Source organism: Nyctibius grandis, chromosome 7 (genome assembly GCF_013368605.1).
Source record: "Nyctibius grandis isolate bNycGra1 chromosome 7, bNycGra1.pri, whole genome shotgun sequence".
Classification (NCBI taxonomy): domain Eukaryota; kingdom Metazoa; phylum Chordata; class Aves; order Nyctibiiformes; family Nyctibiidae; genus Nyctibius; species Nyctibius grandis.
In genome coordinates this window covers 20,803,209-20,831,166 of record NC_090664.1, presented here as the reverse complement: position 1 = coordinate 20,831,166, position 27,958 = coordinate 20,803,209, and the positions used below count along the sequence as shown (strand labels likewise).

Sequence of the window (27,958 nt, the reverse complement as noted above, 5' to 3'; positions counted from 1 at the left end):
TAGAGAAGAGAGGGCTAAGATCCTCATGGGACACTACCTTTCATTTTTGTGATAGCTAGTGGTGAATAGGCTCTAATATTAGTTAAGAAACCATAGTAATAATTTTATTTTGGAGAAAAGATAGCATTCAGCATTTTTAGTCTGCTACTCTAACCTTAAGTCCTACTCTTTTGTAAGTAATCCAAGTAAACATCTATGAAGAATTACTGAGGAAATTATCAACCAAACTAATACAGTCCAGTGACAGAAGTCCACAGGAAGCATGGTTCCTGCTGCAAATTTTTAAGCAGTGAACAATACCTACAACATCTTCTTGAGAAGGGCAATAATGAATTTGCCCATATAGTGCATATCATGAACATTTAAGTTACAATGGTTTTTTTTCCTTTGCAAAACACCGATAGACATTTTCACGACACAGTTTTTATTTTTCCCTTTAAAGTTTTTACTTTCCCATTCAAATTGAATCTCAAAAGTCACAAATATTAATCCACTGCAACCTCCCTTTTATTTAACAGGAAACAAACCTAAATACACTAAATTAATGCCTGGATTGCATGGCACTTGACAGAAAACAGGCCCTTTTTTGTACTTGCTTAAGCTCTACAGATACACTTTGCACCTCTACAGAAAGTACTAATCGGTTAAAATACAAAAACAGGAATATGAGAAAAATCTTCTTCTGTTCACTAGTGTTGATACACACTTTAGTGCATGCAATAAATTAAATATGGGCAAAAACTCCTAATCCCCAATTCAGAGAAAGAAAAGCCTACACCAAACTTAATTTTAATTCTTATTTTTATTGCAAGGCTATAGGTTTTTTTTTCAGTTGGTTCCGATATCCATGCACTCTAAGGCCTCATCCTTGACATGGAAAACATGAAGTACCATGCAGAGCATTGTTTTACATATTTCTGATCTAGCCTAAAACAAACCATTATGTTTTTGTAGAGTTTGTTCTCCTCTGAGACGTTTGAGACTACTGCATAGTATATGCTGAAGACAGCCCCATTTTCCTGTTGTACTAGGTAGATATCAGGAAGGAAAAGATGCCTCTTGCTTTCAATGCTGAACAGCAAGAATCTGTTAGACTCGCTCACCTCTGGAAAGGTACTAGAAGGGTAGCCACCTCAAGGTGCCACTGAAGTAGTGTGAAGCAGTGCTATCATCTATGATTGATGCATCTGTCTGTTTCTGGGAGGGAAGGAGTAAGGAGCAGAATGGAAGCTGACTTGCCACTACTGCTTGGCAGGAAGAAAGAGGAATTACAGGGAAATCAGAAGGTAGAAATTCACTCAGCTGAGGAAGGCATTAATAAGGTCCTAAATCCATAATTAACAGCCTTGAAAACACGCTTGAAAAGCTTATCACATATCAAAGAGGCTGAAGGAAAACATTTCCTCTTCCTTTTTATTTCAGATATTTGTGATGTATAAGAACCAATCTAGAAAAACATTAGGCCAACAAGCAATATAAAGTAAATAGAAAAATCTATTGCACTTCATCTTTCTATGTTTTTTTTTACCATAATATTGTTAGATATCTTGAATAAAATTATGATCCAATATGAAAAAGAAATGGGTTAAGCAGATCATTATTTGTTTTTTATTGTGGATATTGTCCTGCGTAGTGGTGGAGCATACATGGCTGTTGTTATTGCTCAGTCACTGAAGCAACATAGATGAAATAAAATGAGCAACAAACCATATCATCTCTCCCATGGGAAAAAGGTAAGTGTTAAAAGAACACAGGGGTTTTTGTTTAATAGGAAGTTTTTCATCGCGATAATTAGAAGTTCAAACGTTTTAGTATCATCAATTTGTACACACTGTTAACCCACATGATGCCATTTTTAACTTTATTGTTGACTTTAATAGGGCCAAAATTTCACTTAAAACTTCTGCTTCCTATCAGAAATTAATCCCTTCTGTTTTGTGCAAATGGTTTAAATCAAAATTAATTAGATTAGCTTTGTGTATTTCACATGCATTTTTTTTTTAACTTCTTGCCTCTCCAAAATAAGTCATTGCTGCTATACTCACTGCTGTGGATCCTACAAACGAACAAACAAGCAATCACTTCAGCTGCTGCTTCTTTTCATAAGGTTTTAACAGCAGTTACATGTGGGAAGTTATACTCTTCTTAGTCTCCAAGTATATTCATGACAGAAGGGGGGAAACAAAAAAGGAAATATACCATCCCTGTGTCCTTTATGGCCAAAACAGAGTCAAATGTCAACAGACTGACAAGAGTTAAGGGTATATATCCTCTACTAGCAAGTACAGTGCAGCACTGGGACAAGCTTCCTGGGGAAGATTGAAGTTCACTATTAGAGATTTTTAGGAAAGATGAGGCAGGTGTCTGCCAAAAAATGTCTCAGCCATGCTAAGGATGATACATTGACTTTACTCTTAAGGTCCCCCCTCCTATCCCACAAAGAGTTGATCTTTACAGCTTTTGACAATTTCAACAAAGTTAGCACTCTCATTTTTTAAGGAAACAGATTTGGATCTGGAAATCAATGCACACATGGTCCCACATGCACCAATATCCTCATGAACTGAATTTTTGAAATACGCTTCACATTTTAAGTTCCTCTTTAGTGTGTTTTACTTTTCATTGTGTTCCATCAGCTTGTAAAAGATTGTATTCTAGGTGACATCTAAACTGTCTGTAAGTGCTTCAGCCTAATTCCCTAGTGATGCATCCTTCCTCTGACAGCCTCAGCATACCACATTGGAAATTCTAGACTTTAGCCTAGATGAGATTGAGTTGCTAATTATGATTTCTTACAATTCTGAAAGCAACATTTCTGATCAGTCATATTACCTTTTCAGCCGGAACTGTCCCAGAAATGCAGAAACATAATACATTGGAATACATAGCATTTCCTCTGCCATACAACATCTGTTCAGATACAGCAAGAGAGTCTACTAAACTGTTGATGAAAATGTAGAATTACCTACAGATATCAAAATAATAAATTACATTTTTTTCCCAGCCACAATTCTGACGGTAACTAGCATCCTCTCAAAACAAAGTTGGCATGCCAAAGTCCAGTCTTTACCCATTTCTCATGGCACTGATGCTACTGCCCTCCTGCCAGCTCCTAATAAGAGCATAAAGTAGAAGTCACCTTTTCTCACCAAAGATTAAGTCTCCCAGTAAACCTAGATCTTCCCTCCCCTCAATATGATCTTTCTTAATCAAGCTTCAATATTTAGAGAGAGATAAGGAATAAGAAAATACATGGGTTTCTGCCTTCAAAGAGATCCACCTATGAGAAAAACAAGATGAACAAAGAAGTTTCTCACTTCTTCAAATGGTTGTCATGCACTTAGTTTGGAACTCTCTCCAGTACTGCAAAGCAAATAACTAAACTCCTAGAATAACCCAGGTAAACTTCCAATGCTGCCATCCCCAAGACAACCAAACATCCTCTCCATGTACATGATTATGATACTAATAGTGGTAAACCAATACAAGACTGGGGTGATACGAAGGGCAAAAGGAGAAAGAAGAGGATAGAAAAATCCTAGCTGCATTTTCTATTCTCCAACCTTTGCTAACTTAGCTGCTAATACTGCTTAACTGGCTTGGTGATGGAACACAGTTTTTGCTTTAACATAGTGCCTCAAAAATAAACTTAGTAGGAATGTAGTTGAAGAAAATGGGAATACTTATATATGCATTGTACATAAAGATAAGGTCTTACGCTGAACTCTACCCTTCTTCAGTGACAGTATTCAAACCTTTATGCCTACCAAATAGGGAAAAAGGGAAAAAAAAAACCAAACAAAACACTAACTTAATCAGTACTTGTATTTAAGACTTAAACTGTCAAAAGAAGCAGCATGTAAAATTTAGTCACACCATTTTTCATTCTCACTTGATCAATCAAAATGCAAAATGTGATGTTCACGCAAAGGAAATACTACAGATCATGTAAAAAAGTTGACTCAAGCCTGCAAAGACTTGTATAAAACTTTTCCAGATGAGCTGCATTAAAACAAAGTGCTAAAACCTGTTGTTTCATGCAAAAATTGTATCAAGAAAAGCATGCTGCAGGGAGCAACTTCTGCTCATTTTCAAGACTGCACTCTGATGACAAATAGTTAAAGCACAACCCCTTCATTTACTCTGATTTCTTAAAGTTCTCCAAATGTCCTATTTTGCTTGCTTAGGCTCTACCTTCCTCCACTTCAACTACAGGGAATTTTTAGTATGAGATTCTCAACCTATTTAACAACTTTCTACTAAAAAGCATATTTTATTCATAAGCTATAGGCAAATATGATAATTTGAAGAGCATACAAGTCCCCAGACACATTTTTAGTACTTCTTCCATCCTTACATGCTCAAGGCAACATTTCTAGACCTTCCACAGAAATGACGATGATCCAAATTATTTTATTGCAGCATTCACTGTGATCTTTTTAGATCCAGTAATTACCCAATCACATACTCCCTGCAGAGCTAAACAGACATATCTTCTTCAGAAGTGATCGATTCACTCACAGTACTTAAAAAGTCAGAAAGTTTGTTCCTTTAATACTAATGGCATTTCCTACTATGGAATCAAGTTACCATACCATAAACAAAAGAAAAAAAATTTACTGTTAAAAAATCCCTTGAGCTCATAAAAGAAGATTACACTGTTAAATACAGAAGGTTCAGCATAGCATTGAATCTACATTTAATACCATCCTAATAAACCTGAAAATTAAAATGAAAAACAGTAACTTTTTCCCTATTAATATCTCAGCCAAAAATAAGTTTGTTACCAACTTTAAATAAAGCCTTATTATTTCAATTTTTAAGTCTTTTGGTATGCTTTGGTTTTTAACTGATCAAGACATATGTATTTTCCACTACACACATTCTTCAAAATACAGATTGAAGGGGAGTAAGAATTTACAAGACATAACATTGTTATACAATGTACTATACAAAAACCTGTCATTTAAGTTGCAAGAAATCTAGTCATCAATAAGTGAAAAAATACCCCGCTCAAAAATCAATTATGTTGAGTCTTTTGTATAGAGAAGTAGTACACCTTTCAGGCAACTGGTATTAATGAGCAGACATGGCTATAGGATCTCCATCTGTTTTTCTGACAAAGCTGTGACTACTCCAGTCTCTCATTGAAATTCCATTAATCTGGTGCACCAAGGACCAATACGAAAATCAAAACTCCATCTAACCCTTTATCAGCTCACAATAACCTACAAGTGAACTCTGCCTGTTAGCATACAGCAAGTTATGATTTTGCTATCAATCAGGCTGTTAGCCAATAAAAAAAAAAAAAAATCAAGTTAAGAACGGAGTGCCTGGCAGTGCTGTTTTGTTTTGTCTGTCTTGTTTTTGAGTTTGTTATTTTATTTGGAGGTTTTGTTGTGTTTTATCCCTCTTCCATTTTCTGTAGGGTGTCTGGACATGTAAGCCTATGCATCATTCTCCTTCGTTGTGATTTAATTGCTGCCAGCAATCAAGTCAAAGCATCACTGAAGTGTGCTTGAATTTCATTAGATGATATAACTTATGCTACTTTCCTACAGTACCTAATAAACCATATAGAAACCAAAACACATATGGCTTGAGGGAATAACTGGAAAATTAGGTGGCCATTTGGGAACTGAGTGAACTTTTGAACCAGAGGAACAGAGAAAAAGAAATATTAAAAGGAAAGACAGACTTAGAATGCACACAGAGACGTGAGGGTTTGACCTTTTCAGTACCTAGAAAATTACATTAGCATTATGAAAAATACATATCATGTTTAGAGTTTATAATCCATCAAAGTTTAGATACTTTGTTAGTGCCTACCATAAGGTAAAAGTCAAAAGGACAACATAACAATCAGATTTGACAAAAGGCCTTTAGGTGACCTGTGCTAATTTAGTTATCCCATACTTATTGTTAAATGGATTATCTCTCTTGTAATTAATACACCATTAGACAAAGGTCACACAAAAACTCCAGGATTTTACAATGACTGTAATGTACACGTAATACACTAATTCTTTATCTGTTACCAAGCGGGTGCCTTCACAAATTATATTTTGATCATAACACAAAGTCAAATAGTGACACTTTCAGAAGTTGTACAAACCTTGCAGTCTACCTCAAGTATATAAAGGTAAATGCCTGGTTTGTTTTGGTTTTGGGGTTTTTTTTAGCAGAAAATATATATAAAAAGTTTTACATAAAAATATGAATGGACTTAAATATAAATAAAGAACACCTCAATTTGGTTACCTACTGTTAGGCGCCTCTGTTAATGCTGAGGGCCTTGATCCTACACAAGTGCAGTTTTACACCTGCACAGAGCCCTGCTGAACTAAACTGTTAACCATGTAAGATCTAACATCTACCTTACAGACCAAGCCTCTTGAGTGGGATTTAAATATTGAACGTTAACAGACTGCAAAAAAAACACGAAAATACAGTGTTAAGCTTCAACAAACCCATTCATGCCTATGAGAACTGAAACAAATGGCACCTCTGAGGATCAATCCACCTCTTATAAGATTCTCCCAACATACATTTTCATACATAGTCCAGGGGGCTAGACTTGAATGATGGACTATATATGTTAAAATCAAAATGGTCTTAGGATGACACACTGGACACTCAAAAGAGGAAAACAGAAACACTCCTTCAATAAATTAAAGTATTTTTAGATCAAAATCCACCACTTTTTCTCAACTTTCCCCATGCTGCGCTCCCACTAGATAATTAAAGAGAATTTATCATAAAACGTAGAAAGACAGGCGAGGTACAAATCATCTTAAATATAACAGAATTGCACCCACTATATTTCTACCTAAACTGGAACGAATTAGTGAAGATACTGTTGGGCAGCTATTATACCTACTGTCATAATTATAACCTCCAAAATAGGCTAAAAATTAATCACCCATCTGTACAAACTCATAAGGTATTTCATATACTCTTGCATCAGCATTCTTCAGCCATTAATTATTTAGATGTATGAACATTATCAATTTTTTCTTGATTAACTGTTTTGAAAAAAATCTATAATCATATCTCCTATTAAACAGTCATACAATTTTGTCACATACCCTTTATGCAATCAGTGCCACGTTATTAAGTTACAATTAGAAATAATGTTAAGATTATGTTTGTAAGCAAAAATAAATACGTGGGAAGTTGCATTCATCTGAGTTGGAAAATTCACTTGCGTTTCCTAAAAGCCATATTCAATTTGACTGATAATTACGTTTTAACCAGAAAGCAAATAGGCTTGTTTTTATTTTTTTTAATAGAAGGTCACATTGCCAAAATGCAACAAGCCGAATATAAAAAAAAGTGTGATTACTATTGTTACACATTCTACAGAGTTCTGGATACAAAAAAAAATTGCGTAATTCTGAATCAGTGGTTAGAAGGTTTATCACTTACGCATGTACTTGACTTATCCCTGTTCTGCAATAGACATAATTTTATACCTCATAAAAGCAATTTATGTTTCCAAAGGGAATAATCTGGATAACATAAAATGTGGAGTGCTATGCTGCAGGAAGCATATTTTCATTCAGCAATTGTATTTCGAGATGGAGCTGCACAGTTTGGTCATCATATCATGTCAGAAAACATCATTCACTAGTAAGTCTATCTAACTTCTAGTGCCACAAATTAATATACATCGTTAATTTATTTGTACATATACTTAATTTATTGCCATATATTATCCATAGAAGGTATTTATATTATGTATACAATAAATGAATCTCAAAAATATGGACACTATGCTAAAGCAAGCTTGTTAACTGTTGAAATATTCAATTGTTCATGTCTTCAGAACAGTTGCATTTAGCATTAAATGTAATGAATACAAAATAAAACAACATTGAAAACAGCTATGGAGCCTACATATTTTTTTTAAATGCAAACTCAAATTTAAAATTTATATAATGAAAACATTCTACAAAAGACTGTCTTAATGGAAGGAAACATTGTAGGAATAATTAATTTAATATTTTATGAACCTATTCTGCATGGAGTTTGCAGAAAAATATCAACCACATAAACTGTTTCATTATTTATTAGATAAATAATATAGTAAGCCATTAAGTAGCACAATAAAATTAAGCAAGAATCTGATAATGTTGAATTAACAAACAATTTGTTGCTACAAATATTCACACTGTTTTAGCCACTGATCTATCTTTAAAAACATATGCATCTACACAAGATGTTTTGTTATGAAAAAACATGAGTTTAAAAAAAGCATGTAAATTCGGGACAGCTTCACTGTGCTCTAGGACCACTAGAGAGAGCTCTTCAGTTCCTTTAAACGTTCTTGTAAAGGTAAGAAAACTGCCCAGCTGTGATGCTTATCTGTTTATCCAATTTCCAACACTAACATTCACATCACAAGGATCCGATTACACGAGTTTGTAGCAAACTGGCAAATCTAGTACATTCTAAGGTAAACAGTGTCACATACCATCAGAAGGTGCTTCATCCTCTTTATCATATCGGTCAGATGCTATTGAGACACTATCAGGAGGTGAACAAAAGGAGCCCTCAGGCTCTTCCTCATCTTCCAGTTCTGTAAAAGTAAAAAAATACATTGCTAGTTAAAATAGTCTATGATACAAACACAGAGAGAATCCAAAGAAAAATACTTTCACTAGTAAGGAGGATCCCAATTCCTATCTGAAATGGAAAAAAATCCCATTTTTCATGGATACTCGTAACATGCACCATGTACGTTCAATCGCAGCTGTGAGCGCTGCTGTTCTAGGGCCATCCTCTAACCGGCCACATACATGTTGCTGGAGCCGTTCCCCTAAACGCTGTCATATAACGAACCCGCTCCCAGCACTGCACAGCTGACAGCTTCTCACACGGGGTGGGGGGGGAAAAACACACACCACAGCAAAGAGGTGGGCAAGGAAAAACACCGGCAGGAGGAGAAGCGGGCAGTGCCAAGCTCCGAAGTTCTGCCCGTCCGAGCGCAGGAAGGAGCTGCAGCAACTTCCCTCCAAGGAGCTGCCAAACTACTGCTGGCAGCAGTTGGTCACCCTCTGCCCACTTTTGCTTTTCTTCACCATAATTAGGCGCTACTTTGCAAATGTTGTATATGTACGTGTATTCCTCCGATGAAACTAAAAATGGAATTGCCTTCTGACAGCAGCTGGTCTGCACCTGTGGCTTAATGCAGCATTCTGTTGATGAATTTCTTCCGCAACTGAGAGCCCTACTGCAACACATACCAAATCTACATTATTAGCTAACCTAGTGCACTCTGATCAGCATAGCACATAAGTGTGAAGGTCTGGGAAAGGTAAAGTGAAATCAATATTAGTCGAGGTTTCACTTAATTAGACAAAATTTAAGCTCTCCCTCCCAAAACTCAGTATATTTTCTCAGATTTTTTTTTAATGCTGTCTAGGCAAAGAAGAGCTGCAAAAATAGCATAAACTACATTGTTCCTTAAAAAAAAAAATTTAAAAAATCAAGTCTTGGTAAAGGAGGAAAATCCAATAATTAAATATTATAAAAATCACTAAACCAAAATCATAAAGCTGATGCTCCAATAGATCAAATGACCCTCAATTTTCTTAAAAAGCATATAAAGCTAAATTGCTCAAGCACTGCCTTTCGGTATATTCATATGCAGAAAGCTTTCCAGAGACCTCCAGACATGCTGCTCTATTCATGTGTTCCCTTTTGGAGCACTGCATCGGATAACTAATTTCTCAGAATCCAAAATAAACCCCATGCATAGTGAAAATATAATTCTCCACAGACATATAAATTGCATTCATGAGTAGGACTGCCTAGCCATGGCTGACGGTTTTACCCCTTTGCTTCCCATTTAATAATGGAAAAACATGGAAAATTTAGAGTCCACACCCAAAAAGCACCATAGTTGTTAGCAAAGAACAGCAAGTTTTCTATGCAGATAAGACAACAAAGCCCAATTTTTGCTTTGCTGGAGTTCTTTTACATCCCAAGATTGTCAAATACCAAATTGGTTTTCCCTTCACTAATTCAGTATGCTTTTCTTGGGGAAGCTTCCTTTCAAGCTCCCATGCCATATAACAACTGCTTTGAATCTGAACCTGACTCCAATCTATTTTTGACACAGCCATCTTCCAGTAGCACTCCAGCCATCGTGTTAATCTGACCAAAATATTTGTATTTCATCACACCTGTCAAACCAATCAAAAGTAAATTATCCCTCTCCAGGACTCACCTCTTCCTCCAAACAGAAAACCAGAGAGCAGATAGCACATGAACAGAAAATATTATGCCATATTTACAACCAGCATGATCATCTTTCACGCTTACATGCCAGAGACCAGTTGCCTGTCTCTCTCTGTCTATATATATAATCTCTTTATTAGACGATAGACTCTATATAAAAGAGCAGACATGATATTCACAACCTATACAGTATCAAAAGTTGTCCCATTCTTTTCCTGTCCTAAACTTTCACTAGTACTAGAATGCATAGAATATATGTATGTGTGTATACATATGTGTGTGTGTATTTTTATATATATATATATATATATATATATATAGTGTATGTATAAGCCCTGGTTGTCAGTCAAAAATGTCCTCTTAGCAGCTATGCATAAATGTACTATCATTTAACCTTCCTGAAGGTGGCAGCTTAAATTTAAAACATTAGGCTGCATTTCTAAAGGAAAACATTTCCACAAACACCACACTCCAGCACTCAAAATTCATGGGCAGAATAGTAAGAGTAAACCTAAGCATATCTAAATGAACAGCACTTGTGGATGACAAATAGGCGAGTACATATGTAGGAAGAACACCTCCACAGAATTTTGTCCCACTCAGCAATACATAATCTCTTCCAGAGAAGTGTGATTTCTTACGTAAGTTTGCATAGCTGCAGTTACCTTGCTCTTCCATTAAGTCACACTACTACCATTTTCTAATTACGCTTAGGATTTGAAATTCAGTAAACTTTTATGCTTTGCATTCATATAAAACCAGATGATCTAGAAAACAAGACAATCAGAACAAATATATAAATCCCATATCATCTAACACTACATTTAGGTACTCACACTTTTTTTTTTTTTTTTTTTTTTTTTTCACAGAAAATGTGGCGAATAGGTCACAGACACTAAATAGAAGTACAACCATCCTGTAGCCCTGCAGGACTAGATTAAACTAAAAATCTTCCATTTTTATTTTAGAGTAAATAAATGTATTTGTAAATTTATATTATACACTGAAATGCAATCCTTAAATCATCTAATTTGTACAGAAGAACTCCAGGCCCTTTTGATAGGAGAGCTGACTCAATGTGCTCTGGAGCTTTAACGGGCAATATTTCACAATGTTTTTATGCGCTTACATAAAAGAATGACTACGTGATAGTATCAACCTTGGGGTTTTGCCTCCTGATTCTGGCAGGGTTAAAAGACATCTTAGGAGCGTATGCTATTAATATATAGGTATGTTGCTCCTGACAGTTCATAGAGAGGCTTCCTGTTGATATTGTGGGGTTTCCCGCATTCCCACTCAGAATAATCTCTGCCCTTTCCCCACTTTACATGCTCCTCCATCAAGATGTTGCACTGCAGTTTATACTCACAGAATCACAGAATCAACCAGGTTGGAAGAGACCTCAGGGATCATCGAGTCCAACAGCTGCCCCTACACCACCATGTCAACTAGACCATGGCACTAAGTGCCATGTCCAGTCTTTTCTTAAACACATCCAGAGATGGTGACTCCACCACCTCCCTGGGCAGCCCATTCCAATGTCTAATAATCCTTTCTGTAAAGAAATTCTTCCTGATGTCCAACCTGAACCTCCCCTGGCGAAGCTTGAGGCTGTGCCCTCTTGTCCTATCACTAGTTGCCCGGGAGAAGAGGCCAACTACCACTTCACTACAACCTCCCTTCAGGTAGTTGTAGACTGCAATAAGGTCACCTCTGAGCCTCCTCTTCTCCAGGCTAAACAACCCCAGCTCCCTCAGACATTCCTCGTAGGTCAGACCCTCCAGACCCTTCACCAGCTTGGTCGCCCTCCTCTGGACTCGCTCCAACACCTCAGCATCTTTCTTGAAGTGCGGGGCCCAGAACTGGACACAGTACTCAAGATGCGGCCTCACCAGTGCCGAGTAAAGAGGGACGATCTCACTTCCCTAGACCGGCTGGCTACACTATTCCTAATAGAGGCCAGGATGCCATTGGCCTTCTTGGCCACCTGGGCACACTGCTGGCTCATGTTTAGCCGGCTGTCGATCAGCAGCCCCAGGTCTCTTTCCACTGGGCCGCTTTCTAACCACTCTTCCCCCAGCCTGTAGAGCTGCATGGGGTTGTTGTGGCCGAAGCGTAAGACCCGGCACTTGTTCTTGTTGAACCTCATGCTGTTGGTCTCGGCCCATCTATCTAACCTGTCCAAATCCCACTGAAGGGCCTTCCTACCCTCCAGCAGATCGACACTCCAACCCAGCTTGGTGTCATCTGCAAATTTGCTGAGGGTGCACTCAATCCCTACGTCTAGATCATCTATAAAGATATTGAACAGCACCGGCCCCAGAACTGAGCCCTGGGGAACACCGCTAGTGACCGGCCGCCAGCTAGACTTTGCCCCAGTCACCACCACTCTCTGAGCTCGGCCATCCAGCCAGTTTTTAACCCATCGAAGAGTCCACCCATCCAAGCCCCGGGCAGACAGTTTGTCCAGGAGGATGCTGTGGGAGACAGTGTCGAATGCCTTACTGAAGTCTAGACAGACTACATCCACAGCCCTGCCCTCATCTACTAAGCGGGTCACTTGGTCATAGAAGGAGACCAGGTTGGTCGAGCAGGACCTGCCTTTCATGAATCCATGTTGGCTGGCCCCGATGCCCCGATTGTCCTGCATGTGCCGTGTAATGGCACTCAGGATGATCTCTTCCATCACCTTGCCTGGCACCGAGGTCAGGCTGACAGGCCTATAGTTCCCTGGATCGTCCTTCCGACCCTTCTTGTAGATGGGCATTACGTTTGCTAATTTCCAGTCAGCTGGAACTTCTCCAGTTAACCAGGACTGCCGGTAGATAATCGAGAGTGGTTTGGCAAGTTCATTTGCCAGTTCCTTCATTACTCTGGGGTGAATCCCATCCGGGCCCATAGCCTTGTGGGTGTCCAACTGGCACAGCAGGTCACTAACCGTCTCCTCCTGGATCATGGGAGGTTCACACAGTCCCCCGTCCCTAACTTCAGGCTCTGGGGGCCAAGTCTCCTGAGGACAACCGGTCTTGACATTAAAGACCGAGGCAAAGAAGGCATTGAGCACCTCTGCCTTTTCCTCATCCCCTGACACTACACTACCTTCCTCATTCAGCAAGTGGTGGAGGCTCTCCTTGACCCTCCTTTTGCTGTTGATGTATTTGTAAAAGCTTTTTTTGTTGTCTTTGACTGTAGCAGCCAAATCGAGCTCTAACTGAGCTTTGGCCCTTCTAATCTTCTCCCTACATGACCTGGCCACATCCCTATAGACCTCCCAAGTTACCCGACCCTCTTCCAGAGCAAGTAGGCTCTCTTTTTTTCCTAAAGTTCTAGCCTAAGTTCTCTGTTTAACCAGGCCAGTCTTTTTCCCCGACGGCTTGCCTTCCTACAGACTGGGACAGCCTGCTCCTGAGTATTTAACAATTCCCTTTTGAAGCATGTCCAGCCTTCCTGGACTCCTTTGCCCTCCAGTACTCCACCTACTGAGGAAGACTAGACAGAATTGTATTTGAAGTTACATGTGTTACTCCTTGAACAGTCAGAGGAGTCAGTGTTGAGCAGCACAAGCCACTACTCCTGTCTTCAGGTGCCAAGTACCTAAAAATACACCCGAAAAGCTTCAGTAAATTAAAGCAAAGCATTCAGCCTGCATTTATGTAATAGAAAACTGAACTACAAAGCAACAATGGGCATCGGGTAAATGTATCCAATACAATTTGCAGGCATAATTGAAAGCATTACTGCCTAATCAGACATCTAAGAGCAAAGCATGCTCAAACGAAATGTCTATAGACTCATTAGTTGGCAGCCATTCCACTACAATCACACATAATGTCAGCAGTGCCTTGAACCTGTGCCAATGACAACAGCATAAATTTTGCATCTCATTTCTGTGGTCATAAAATTAATGATTAGCTTAAAAATACTTCTTTGCAAAAGTTACTGCACAAAGAAATGACATGAATGTGTCCCTGTTATGTAGTCACAAGGATAATTAAGGAGTTGATGCTCATTAATATAGTTTCTTGTTTCCCCAGAATACCATATGATTTATCTGGAAGTTGAAAAAAAAAAAAGTTCAATTAACAGTAGGTAGTTAACAGTTACAATAATAACAAAAATATGTATATGAACTGACCCTATTCTCCAGTTTCTGCAATTTAAACTAACTATTATAGGTTTGATAGCAGAATCAATATTTTATGTTATCTGTAAAAAAAACCCATACAATGTCTTTCCTTATTAAATGCTACCTTTTCCATTACAGCTTATTTATTGATTTAGGAAATAATGCATACCAAAGGGTAAGTGTACCACATCAGGAATGGAGCATAAAACAAACTCTCTGCATTGTAACAAGGGCTGCACTTCAGTCCCTGCTCCCTGTTCTGAAGATTTCCAACAGATTTAGTTGGTACAAGCTGAATATAATGAACAGGACCACATTACTTTGTAAGAAACCAGTTAAAAAAAAAAAATCCAGACTTTTTTCACCCCCAATAATTCATTTTCTTCTGCAATAGTGTGATTATAGTAATAAACTCCTAAGCATTAAAGATACTGCTTTCACCACTAAATCCAAAAAACAGCAAGCAAGATGTTTCAGCCAATGCCTCTGAAAAAGACTTGGTAGCTCGCATCCTCAGATCACTAAACACTTTCAATTTATTTCTGCAAAAGTCTAGACAGAGTGATGCATTAAAATTGCTCAAGTATAAGAGAAATAAAACAACTCACAAAAATAAAAAGACATACAGGTCAAAACACCCTGCTGCTTGCCATTTCGGAAGGTCCCAGGTCACAGCAGGTTGAAATCACTTCCTCCTGTCCAATCTCTGCTATGGTAAGAACCCACCAAACAAAGGACTGGATGAAGCCATCAGGCAGATCAATGCAAGGTTCTTATTACAGAGTTTTTCACAAAAACAACTAGACAAAGTTGCTCTCAACCTGGCACAGGTATACTTTAGCCCCTTGACAGATGCAGCTGATTTTTTTAAGAAGATGCTACTGACACAATACACCAGTCATCATGCAAGACTGGATTCTTCTGACAGCCACTTTCTCAATGTATGCTTTGCCATGCAATCTGCTCCAACACACTCATTCCTGAAGAGTCTTCTAGAGTCTCATATTAACATGATGGTTTTTAAGGGCTTGTTTTGTAAAGGTCAAGTAGGAATCCTTTAGCAGCTATTTGTTAAAACAATACTGAATCAGCATTAGGTTTGTAAGCAAATACACTTCAAGCAAGAAAAGCAATAACTTTTACTTGCTGAGTTGCCTCTCCTTCTGATGATGCACATCAGGATGAGACCATTTTGTGCTGCACTGGTGGCTGTATCTTGTGCTGCTTGAAATTGCACTTGGCACAGACACTTCACAGATACAGCTGTTATGTAGCTGAAAGGGACAACACAGTGACTTGCCTACAATGAAACCCTCCAGACTTCCAGGATACAGTGATATTTGGCACACTTCTAATGCATCTGATGGTCTCTCCAGAAACACGTCATGGTGATTCTCAAAGGACTGCGTAACAACTAAGCCATATCTTTCCCATTTATGGGTAAATACTAACGATGTACTTACAGTCCTGACTGAAAGCTCAAGCGTGTTAAAATATAGAACTCGCATCCACATACTGCTCTGATCACCACAAGCTACTGCCTCCCTTTTTCAAAGTCCAAAAAGACTCCTACCTGCTGCCATTTCCTGAAAAACAGAGTGTACAGAGACAAAAAAGGAAATATCACCTCCACACAAGACAGAAAAAAAAAAAACCACAGAAAATACAAAGCCTTTGCATATAGTGCTACTCTATCAGCTTGACTATTTCCAGGAAGCAGATGTTTCAGGCTCCAGACACTCACTGCGCTGCCAAAAGCCAAAGAGGCATCTGAGTCATTTAAAGGTCTCCTACAGGTGCTTCCATTAATTACATAGAGAAGAACACTGATGCTCTAGAGACACAGGATTATCTTCTATTATACTACAGTGAAATGAAAATGAAAGTGGACCTTCATCAGTTTTTATCAGACTGAAAAGTGGTAGTTAGCAAATGTCATATCATACTTTTCTGCATAAATAGTGCCAAAGTCGTGTGCTGTAGATCAGATATACGGCGCACTGAGTGCTTTATGGGGAGCTTAATTCTGCAAATTCCCATATTATGACTCGATTTGGCTAGTACTTTTGGTGTCTCACTTTCAACACTGAGCCAAAATCTTTGGTGAAAAGTGATTAAAAATATATATTTTACTAAAATAAATGCAAAGAACAGATGGCAAGTGAGCTTCAAACACAAATACAGTTTCTAGGGCTTACAGTGCTTCTGCCAACTTTAGCACTATTTTTAGCATAAATTGAAAACAAGGTTATTTTAACTAAACATTTTGGCAGCCATGGTATTGATTCAATTAATCTCAAAACAGAGAAATGCCAAAAACTGTATTAACTCATAATCTTTGACAAAGTCCAGACTTTTATATGCTTAGTGGAATACCAGTCTTATAAAAAAATTAATCCAATTTGTATGAAAATTATCTTCAGTTTCAAGTTCCTTCCCAACTCTAAGATCTAGAACAGGTCACTGAGTGTGACTATGGCTTTTTGATTTTGCTTAAACTGCTTAGATGAAGAGTCAAATATTTCAAATTAAAAGAAAAAAAAAGCAGCAGTGTCTAAGAAAAAAAGACATTTCTACTGAGTTCCTTAATTTAAGAGTAAAATAAATATAATAGATGTTTAATAACTTAATAGATAAAAATAAAATTTCTGGAAAGATTAGTGGTTTGGCTATGAATACTATCGTACATTTTTGATCATAAGAACAACATGCACTTCCTTTGTCCGTAAATCAACATCACACACCTGTAAAAGTCAGTGTAAAATCAGATAACACATCACACATGAGAATTAAATATTTTCCTGCACAATGAATTTCACGTCTTTAATTTTCACGTATACGCACTTCCCCTAAAAACATTCCTTTTTTCAGTGTGTAGACACAAAAGATGTTTTTGCCAGCATATTTACTGACCTGACAGACAACATAAGAAGGCTTCTTTTTAAGAGAATGCAAGAAAGTTCTCATCAATCTGGTTGCAAAGAAGTATGTATGCACTTTCTGAAAGTTAGAGATGTGCACATGGATTATTTTGGTTTTAAGGAGCCTGGTTCTACTTGTGCACATGCTCTTCAGGTTTTTTTTTTATTCTTCTTTTAAACACCCTTGCTTTATCTTTATGGAAGGTAAGATTCTGTATGGTAGTGGCCAAAGCCTACACAAGAGCTCACATACAATACCTTGGTCAAACTGACTAGTCACTATATGCAAAGCCAGTGGAACTTCAAGAACATGCAATGATGAAAGAGAGGAGTGACAAGCTGATGCCCACAAAGCAGAGTTGTGGAATAACTCACAAGCTGAAAGAGCTGCTGTTTGAGAGACCAAAGTCGCATTTCATTATGTTATACAGGAAACATGAATTTTGAAAGTGTTAGTCCACTTCTTTAGGCCTCCAAAAGATTCTTATGGATGCCTCTGGAAGGATGACAGGTCACAACTCACACGATTCTTGAAAACAGCTGATATAGTATGATAATTAATATAGTATGATAATTACTATACCATGATAATATGGCACATAGTATGAATCACTCTTCACCTTTCCTTTCAGCTACAACAAAGATTATTTTATTTGCATTTAAAAAATTGAGTAACTGCTACCGCAAAACAAAGAACAGCAAACATGAAGTTTAAATGCACACAGTAGTTTTATTCTTCCTAGTTTGTTTCAGTGCAGTTTTCATGCTTCTGCTTCCACCTTTTTTCCTAAAAGATATTCTCCTTTTCCATCTTATATTTCAGAGTATTTATTCTTCCTCTGGAGTGGGGAGGAACAGGAAAATGTCTGACCATCACTGCCACCTCAGTTTTGAATCTTTTCTCAAATTTTCCATTTTTCAAATGTCTAGGTGTGCACAGAAGTATGAATGGGCACAAAAGTTGACCTCACTCAGCTGCTGCGGCTGCTTTGTTGCACTCATAGCTGGCCAAGAATCTGACTGCTTACCTCCATGTGGGTCCTTTGCTCCACACCTACACAAGTCACGCCTAATTTGTACAGGCCTAAAGTAAGAATGACACAACCAAATAAAGTTTAGCACACACCTCCTGAACTCTGGAAATTATACCAACAACCCGCACCACTGAACCACATTCCCTCAAATATTTTGCAAGTAAGTGCAGGCTCCCACTTCTCATGAATTTTTCATATTCATGCATGTAAATGCACATGAATTTGGACAAATTCATCCTGGCTTGCAGAAAACAGTGGTATATCTTCAGAGCCCTCTCATTTCATTGACAAATACTGAAAGAAAACTAAAGCGTCAGCATTCTCAAGCTTCAGCATTTGTACGTGGTTCTACGATCTGAACCAAAGAGACACATCACGAGAATTAAAAAAAAAAAGCAATATATCCTTCTTAAGAATCAAATGCACTCTAATAAAAAGAATAAGATTGAATACAATTTTCACAGAAATCAGAGCAAGTTACGCAGTAACAATTACAGACTATATCAATTAAGTCATCCATTTTGCTGGAGATAGTGAAATCTCATCTTTATTAATAATTTGTTGAATTGGAAAAGAAATTCTGAATCAAATTGCGAATGAAGAAAGTAAATAGGCTAGAATTTTCTTGACCTTCAAAAAAAGCAAACCAGTAAATGCAAACTCTGCTCTCTGTAGACAACTTTCATGTTTATTAGAGAGTCACAGCCTCAGAAAGTTCTTAAATTTTCAAAAACATGCTCTCCAGAAAATCAGATGCATTTGCAATGGAACAACCATCCCACTTAATTTCATGTTAGTAATTTTCTTAATAAAATACCATTTGACTTTTCTACCCTTAGCTCTGTTGGACAGTGAGGAGAGGAGGGAAACTACGTTTTAACTTTAGTAAGGGTGCTGAGGTGCAATATAACAAAACCACAAAATTATTTTAATACTATTTTTAAATAATCACATACTTCAAGTTTACAAAATCTTGGCAATCTTTGGGAAGTTTCAAGTTGTATTTTCTCTTTCAGTTGAACTGTTATGGCTACATAACTTGATTTAACCAGGGATAAGAAACGTATTAACTTGTTGTGCCTTTTTATAATGTTACTTGCCTAATACGACTTACATACTTTCACAGGAGGTATGCTGCAGCCTACACATTTGAACCTCCTTGTCCAGAAACAGGCAGTTCTTCAACCACTGCAAAAAGTGAAGCTTTGCATAGGCTTTTTTGACCTCGCACTGTGACCCTCATACCAGCATCCACAGGCTATAGGTCACGACCTCAAGAATTAGCATCATGGAAATAAGAGCCCTTCCAGGTTTAGTTACAGAACAGAACACTGTAGCAACAAACTCCTCAGTCTTCTCTAAACTGAACTCTGCAGCTTTGTTTTAACTCCACTAGAAGACAATAGATAATTCACACTTCAGTTTTCATTACTCACACACTAAATCATCTCCTCTCCAACTAAAGGTCTGAGCTCTAGCTGCACTGTGAAAACATTCATTCAGTGTGGATCGAAAGCCAATATCGTATTGCCACTAGATGATCCTATTAAAAGGTTAAAGAAACATCACTATGGAATTGAAGACTTTTGCAATGTTAAGAAAAAAAGGCTGAAATAAGTTATCCCTATTAAAATATTCTCTCCTAAGCAGGCTGCTTTGCTTACTCTTCACAGAATCACGGAATCACGGAATCACGGAATCACGGAATCACGGAATCACGGAATCACGGAATGTTAGGGATTGGAAGGGACCTCGAAAGATCATCTAGTCCAATCCCCCTGCCAGAGCAGGATTGCCTAGACCATATCACACAGGAGCGCGTCCAGGCGGGTTTTGAATGTCTCCAGAGAAGGAGACTCCACAGCCTCTCTGGGCAGCCTGTTCCAGTGCTCGGTCACCCTCACCGTAAAGAAGTTTTTCCTCATATTTATGCAGAACCTCCTGTGTTCCAGCTTGCACCCATTGCCCCTTGTCCTGTCAAGGGATGTCACTGAGAAGAGCCTGGCTCCATCCTCATGACACTTGCCCTTTACATATTTATAAACATTAATGTTTATAAATATGTAAAGGGCAAGTGTCACTTCCTCTGTAAAAAAAAAACCAACAAACCTGCATCACGTGGCCTTTCACAAAGCTACGCTATGGCTAATTAATCCAGACATAACAAGCTCCATTTATATTAAATTCTGAACTCTATTTCTAAACTAATCTTTCTATAGCGAGCCTTCTCAGAGGTGTTTAATGAAGTCCTCCCTTTGAGCGATGCTTTAGCCAGAGCTTTGCCACGGGGAAGCTTTTCCCCGCTTTCCTCGGCAGGGGGCGCCAGCGCCTTCCCCGGGGTCCGTCAGCGGGCGGGAACGCACTGGGGGGGGCGGGGCGAGGCGGGAACGCACTGGGGGCGGGGGGGGCGGGAACGGGAGCAGCAGCGCGAGATTTACCTTTCTCCTGGAATTCTTGAGGGTAACTGCAGAAAAAAGAAGAAACAAGATGAAGCGATGCACGCCTGCAAACCCACGGTGCGAGAACATAGCATACAATTACTAGCTTTCAACAAGTTCTGTGGTTGAAACTCAGCACTCCAAGTTTTCCTTAATAATTTTGAAGCCTTTATTTTTGGCCAAAATACTCAGTTTTTCTTTTGCCTTTGCAGTTGAGAGAATCCCCAGTCACTTCAAAGAACAAAACCAAACTTAGACAGAGCAGCCTTCTCTAGGAATACACATCTACTCAGGTATCTTAAGGTATAAACGTACAAAAGCATCTTTAGTTTTAGTAAACCTTTTAAATGTTAATATATTTCAAAAAGTTTTGTGCACAAGTAAAAGCCACTAAGCATACTTTAAAAATAACACAGTAGGTCAGCAGGAAAAAAATCCACAAATAGTGTTTTTAGCTGCAGTAATTTATGAAATCCAAATGAAAAAGTATTCATAATTAACCAGATATTAAGAAGTTAATCCATGCCCAAATAAAAAAAAAAAAAATTCAAATAAGATCTCAATTTATTTAACGCCTAAAAAAAAAAATTGTATCATCCCATAGGGAAAAAAACCTGTTTTTTCAGAGCTAAACCTTGATATTTCAGAAACAAAAATAATCATAGCATACAGTTTGATGTATAAAGATAAATAATCTGGATAGAGTTATGTAAAATGGCATCTCAAGAAGCATACACGGACTAGAGCTTATGTGAAAAGAAGACAACTTCACCAGAAATAACTGGCAAATAAAATGCAGCTGCCAAGACTACCTTTATGGACAAAATGCAGTAGTGCGTCTATCAGGTTAGTCAGTAAGGAGATGCTTACAAATAACATGCAGGAGAGAAAGGAAGGGTCTAGGGATAAGAAACTGAGAAATGCACACAGAGATAAAAGGCCAGATCTAAGAAATCCTGCATAGCAAGTAGTAGTAATAGTTAGGCACAGCCTGATATGTGGGATGTGAAAATCAAAGATGACTACAGTGTGCATACATTTGTAGCCTGCATGAAAAGCAAAATGCTGTTAACAGTGAATAATATTACAGGAGACAAGGAAGGAATTAGAAATTAAAATAAGACATGAAATCATGGGGTCATGTAAGTAAACAGCAAAGGATTCAGTGTCAACTGTGCTCGTAACTGCAGGTTTCCTCCTTTGATATTTCATCATCCAAAAAAACATTAAGTCATAAGACTGAAGAAAAAAGTCAGTAGTGCTGTATCTGCAAGTCATCTGTACAGTCTCAGTTAGCTCAATAACTCAGAAGGGAAAGCATGAAAGAAAAGGGAAAGAAAATCCTGGTTCTTAAAAAAAAAAAAAAAAAAAAAAAAAAAAAAAAAAAGGAAAAGGAGCTCCCTAAGCATTTAAAGCCTAAATCAAAGGCACACAAATCTTCAATTACAAGATTTCGGGACATCTCATGTCTTCCCGCAGTTAGTGTGATACAAAGAATGATGCCCTCACCAGATGATTGTGCTGTCTTTGAAACTGTAAACAAGTTGCCACGAGGCAGGAGCATGTCATCAAAGGAAAGGTTAGGAGATACCACACAGGAGCAATCAGTAGAAAAACACTTTGGAAACAGCAATGGGAAAAGAACAGCAAGTACTAGATTATATCCTAGTTGATTAGAGTTATAAGAAAAGAGATTTTGCAAAGAAAAATTTGTAGCGCAAATAAAACTACGGCAAAATCTTTTTAGCTAAATTGTTTGATGGAAATTAAAAAACGATAGAAGAGTCTCAAATCATACCTGATATTAAAAAAAAAAACAAAAAAAAAAACCAAACACCACAGCCCTCTGCTTAGTCTGTCATAGTACTTTACTATTTTAACACTGCTGAAACAAACTTATGATCTATAAATAGTTTCCAGTTATGTTTCAACTTTCTATTACAGACAGAGCTAAAGGACAGAATACAGAGTAAAGCAAAGTCAGCATTGAATTATGCTGTTTTACACCAGCTGAGTATGGCGACAGGGAGCTCATTCATATTCTCAATGCATTATATTTCTCATATTTTAATGAATCTTACCAAAGCAGACATGAAGGCAAGCTCTACCCAACCAGCCTGCAATCAGGGTTCAGAATATTACAGCAATTCAAATGGGACAAATCCTTATGTTCCTATTTCTTACTAAATTGTAGCAGCTTCGAGAAAGATATAAAGACTTCAACCCATGCAGATTATTTGACAAAATCAGGACCTAGACAGTTTTTTAATTGTTAATATTGTTAATGGCTATTAAAAATTACAAAAACTTAAGTTATCAGTAAGTGACTTTATAACATATTAAAGCCATGAAGCTCACTTACCTTGCCTTAACATCTTTTATCTTCTTAAGAAGAACTTCCCTTTTTTCTTTTGCTTTCTTGGATAGATTTTCACCTTCTAGCGTTTGGGAAATAAATGTGTCAACATCTAAATAAAGAAGAAAAAAAATACACCTCAAAAAAAGATAAATACTGCTGTAATGAGTTTGTCCTGATCCTACTGTGAAAAAACTAAGAAAATTATGTTCAACCCTACACACAGCATAGTTAACGGACATTTCAGATTCTAAATGGGATACATTTGTTCTCCAATCTACTTATGCTCAGCACAGCAAATCCTACAGTGACATTTGATTCTTGCTCACTTAATTATGCCACATAAGTCCTAATAAATTACAGTACTATAACAATTACTTTCCATCACCTAAAGCACGGGATAAAGCTAAAACATGGAAATAGCCTTTACGCATGTATTACTGCCATGTTATTTCAGAAGTTCAAGTTACAAAAATGGTTGAGTAATTCATTATTTCAGCAGCGATGCCTACCCAGCTACTAATACAGGTCACTTACTGGTTACAGTATTTTCAAATGTGCTCACATTGCCTCTGAACTCCCTGCTGAATAAAAGTTCATATCAAAAGCCTTAATCCTGCAATTAGGGAGGCACAATAACCACATCGAAGGTGTCAAGCTCAAGCATGTACTTGAAGTGAAGCATACTTGCACTTGTAGAATCAGAAACGACGGCTCTAACCTGCACTATAATTTTTAATTCTTATACAGAAGATATGTTTATATAGTCATGTAGAATCAAAGCTTTCCATAAAAGTTACTGTGGTTCTTTGTAAGACAGTAAATATCCATTCCACAGGATAAAAACAATGCGGTGACTGAGAATCTGGGGGAGTGTAACTCCTCCAGTAGTATGTTTTCTTGATTAACAAAAACAATTGCGAGAACTAACTGTAAAAGTTTCTTATAGTTACCAATCAACATATGATCATCCTGAAAACTGAAAAGTAGAAATATGACCAAAAAATCCTGCTTATTAACTTAAATTTCTCAGCCGTATGGAGAATAAGGGAAAGCATACATAAGTAACAAACACCCACACACAGTGCCTGCCCACCCCCCCCATACACGCACACATATTCATACTTTGGCTCAGTCTCTGTAGATGCAAATAGATACGGATAGTACTATTTTAATCCTGTAACTTTTCAAATTAGATGAGATGTTCCATTTTCATAAAGAAACACAAACCAGCCAATTAAGTACTCAAACGTTTGCATGCAAAAGTTTACATTTTAAAACAATAATAAATGAATATTTACTGCAGATTTCCTAACAAAAAACCTTAATTGCCTGCTTTTTTCATTATAAAACAGAAGTTCAACAGAAACATATCCCACTTTATATTACAGGCTGCAAGAAAACAAATTAAGTCAAAAGTTACTCTTTGAGAATGCTAGCATAGTTATCACCAAGATGTCTTTCTTTATAAATAATTTACCAGATTATTTAGATGTTGAGATTGCTGTCTTCACATGAAGTGTGGCAAAAATCTTCATTTTTTAAATTATTTTAGAGTTCTGAAGAATGATTTGTTCTTCCCCCACCATAAGACAGAGAAGTTTCCCCATTACATTTTCCAAAGCAGTCCTGAAGGGGGGGGACCCACACTCAGTTCTATAGAATTACTTCTTTAAAAGGACAGAAGGCACTTAACATGTACTAATGAATCCTCCAGACACACCCCCAACAGCCTCTATACCCTACACCAAGCATCCCTAGAAACATTTTGTCCCATAACCCATAGAAAATGTATACATCTTCATAAATTCCAATGATTGGAATTTCCAAGCAAGCAGGCAAGTGAGGACCCATGCAATCCAAAGACACTGACTAACCACAAAACTTAGGTCAAAAAAAATTATACTTTTACCACTGAGGGCAAAAACCAAAACCATGAACAGTTCTCTCAGTGAAACCCAACAGGATTTTCCAGTACAGACAAACCTTTCACTCCAGGAGGGACAGGCTGACTAAATATTTCTTCCTTCATACTTTTTCATATTTATTTCAAAAATTAGATAGCAGTTTCAAAGTTCTACCTAGGCAGCAATATGCGAAAGCTTAGAGGAATTAGGCGCGTTTACGAACAAGGAGCAATGCTTGCACAGTAATCTTTGGACACCAATTAATCACAGAACTTTGCTTCAGAAGTCTTCATTTAAACTCAGTGGGCTTCTTTACTTCTTGGAAAAGCTCAAAAACCATCTGAGAACTTGTCCGTCTCAGGGTTTGACTGGCCGTCAAAGCTTTTTTTTCAAATACAAATGTTGAGATAACACAATAAAGGAGTACGTAGGGAAGAGAAACCAAGTTGATTATTGTAAGCAAGAATTACCACTTCTAGCTTAAAACACACTCAAGATACAAAAATTTGAGGACTAACTACACTGATGACAGAATCTATTCTTTTCTGGAAATGCTTGGACTTCAAAAGCAGAAATAATGCAGAATTTTCAACCATGGAGGGACAGGGCAGAAGTAGATACTCCATTTATTCTCAGTATAAGTAGACAACAAGTTGGAGGAGGGGAGGAAGGAGAGAGACAGAAAGAGAGCAAGCATGCACAAGATCCTGACAAGTTTCTTGTTTCTAAACAGCAGCAGTTACAGCAAAGACATCCCTGGGATGGCTTCTCCCGTGAGATTGTAAAACAAGTTCTTCGATCTTAGGTATCCACAATCAGAATGCACTGTACTCATCATGGAACACTATTACTTCCATACATCCAGAGAAACCATATAGCTTGATTCATCACAACCCCAAAATATTAAGACAGACCTCATGTACACATGATCTTCAACAGGATGCTAAAGAAGTAGCTTACTTGAAAATTACGCTTTACTGTATCACAGATTTTTCTTATCTACTCACAATTACACAGAATGTTATATATCTTGCTCAAGCCATGTTCTCATCTAGCATTGTAAATCCATCCAGGATGTGCCAGATACATGTGAGATGAGTAACTTATCCTAAGCTCCTCTGGACAAGAAGTAAGAAAGTTATAATCATCTCTTCACTACCTGTACTTCCACAGTGTGGAAGAGTATGAAAGGAGCAGTCCCTGCTGTTAGAGAAAGCTTCATCACTGGCTTAACATAAGGGAACATCCGCACAATTTCTCTGACATTCCACAAAGTGATTTACCTTGGAATGAGAATAGAACTCAGGACTTCAGTATGACAGATCCAAGTCTCATACAGTGAACTTCAAACAGAAGCAGCAAAATTTACCCATTTCTCACCACTATTCTAGTCAGTTCCTTGCTCTTCTTTCTCCAGGATGATCCAAAACTCGATCTCTCCTCTGCTAGTTTAATGCTGTACAGAAAAGGAAAGTGTAAACTACTAGTCATAAGCACTTGAGTGTAGACGTGTTTCTTTCGTGCTTCAATAGCAGTTCGTCCATTGAGGAATTTAAAAAGGAATAAAAGAGAAACTCCAAAAAGAAAATCAGAAATCTGTTCAAAGAGGTTTAAAAGCACTTTTACTGATCAGTTACCACACAAAACCCAAAACAAATTATCTATTTCCATAAATTGTTTGTTCCTAACAAACTGAGCAGCTATCTAGTATCACACATTGCAGAGACTCAGCTGTTTCCATTGAAAACACTAAAATTTCAAAGAGAAATAAACTCTGGAAACCTGTTCAACACCTCTTAACTTTTTTTAAGCTTGTGTGTTAGACTGCCCGATAGCTTGAATACCCATATTTATTGCTCTGTTTCTTAAAGCTCATGATTTTAACTTTGTCTGAACCATAGCCCAGAGAAATTATTTGCCTCCAGAAATGAACAATAGCTGCCAAACTGAAAGATCCAATTGATACGATTCCCTCACAAATTGCTCTGCCAGTACAGGTTACAAACTGACAGAAAAGGGAAGTTACACCACAGCCTAGCTCTGTCCACTTCAACCAGCTCATATAGTTCAAAGCTTAATTGCCAGTTCATACAACAGTCAAAAGCTAAAAGGCCATTTTAATTTCATTTTCATCTACATTCCTTTTACAAGGAAAAAAGCTAAGATTTATTTTGCTTTTCATTGTTAAAACATTTTGTGGTTCTCCTTACTTCAATAATTATAAACAGACAACACTGCAAGTTTTTCATTGTTTTAAGTCTTTGGGGCTATATTCTTTAATGAAGGCTGAAACTACGCAGATGGGCTTTTTCAAGAACACTGTAAATTCTTAGCCCAAAGCAAGTGTTGCATTAGAGAGTGCTAATCATAACAAATCATAGCACTCTCGTTGTTTACAGGGTTTAATATCGTAATCATAAGTCTCACTTAATAAACAAACATACTTAGGACAGAACTACCTCATTTTTGCGTCAGGGTGGGCCAAACAGACTCTCATACAGGCACTCAAAGACTGTGCCCTAGGTTTTCTTTTCTCCCCTCCTCCAGTAGATAACCAAAACGTTGTCCATCACATTATCAAAGTTAGTCACTTCTTCGTCATTCATCATTATGATGAGTTCATACCCTTCAAAGGACAGAAAACAATTATAAACTGGCGATGAGATAGGTGCGTTTCCACTCACATAGCAGGGCATGTCCCTGTCCGTGACCCCAGGAGAATGCAGGCTCCTGTTTTGGGGCTGGACACGCATCCACCATATGACAAGGGACGCTTGCATGGGGTCACCTGGCGGATGCGCTGCCAGTCACACAAGAAGGGAACGGCAGGTCAGCAGAACAATTCCTCCAGCCACCAGCCTTCTCCCATCTCTCTCCTCCTCCTCAAGGACTGAGAGAGCCAGAAGCCAGCTGCAAGCCAGAGAATTTGGG

General features: G+C 37.8%; 1 protein-coding gene across 1 annotated transcript in view; it reads right to left on the bottom strand.

Moving 5' to 3' along the window:
* Positions 1–27,958, bottom strand: part of SKAP2 (src kinase associated phosphoprotein 2) — a 124,192-nt gene that overhangs the window by 90,145 nt on the left and 6,089 nt on the right. Inside the window, exons 2-4 of the mRNA XM_068405362.1 lie at positions 23,127–23,232; positions 20,765–20,790; positions 8,477–8,581 (exon numbers count right to left, since the gene is read on the bottom strand). Of these exons, the coding sequence (XP_068261463.1) occupies positions 8,477–8,581; positions 20,765–20,790; positions 23,127–23,232 (237 nt within the window). The remainder of the gene's footprint in view (positions 1–8,476; positions 8,582–20,764; positions 20,791–23,126; positions 23,233–27,958) is intronic.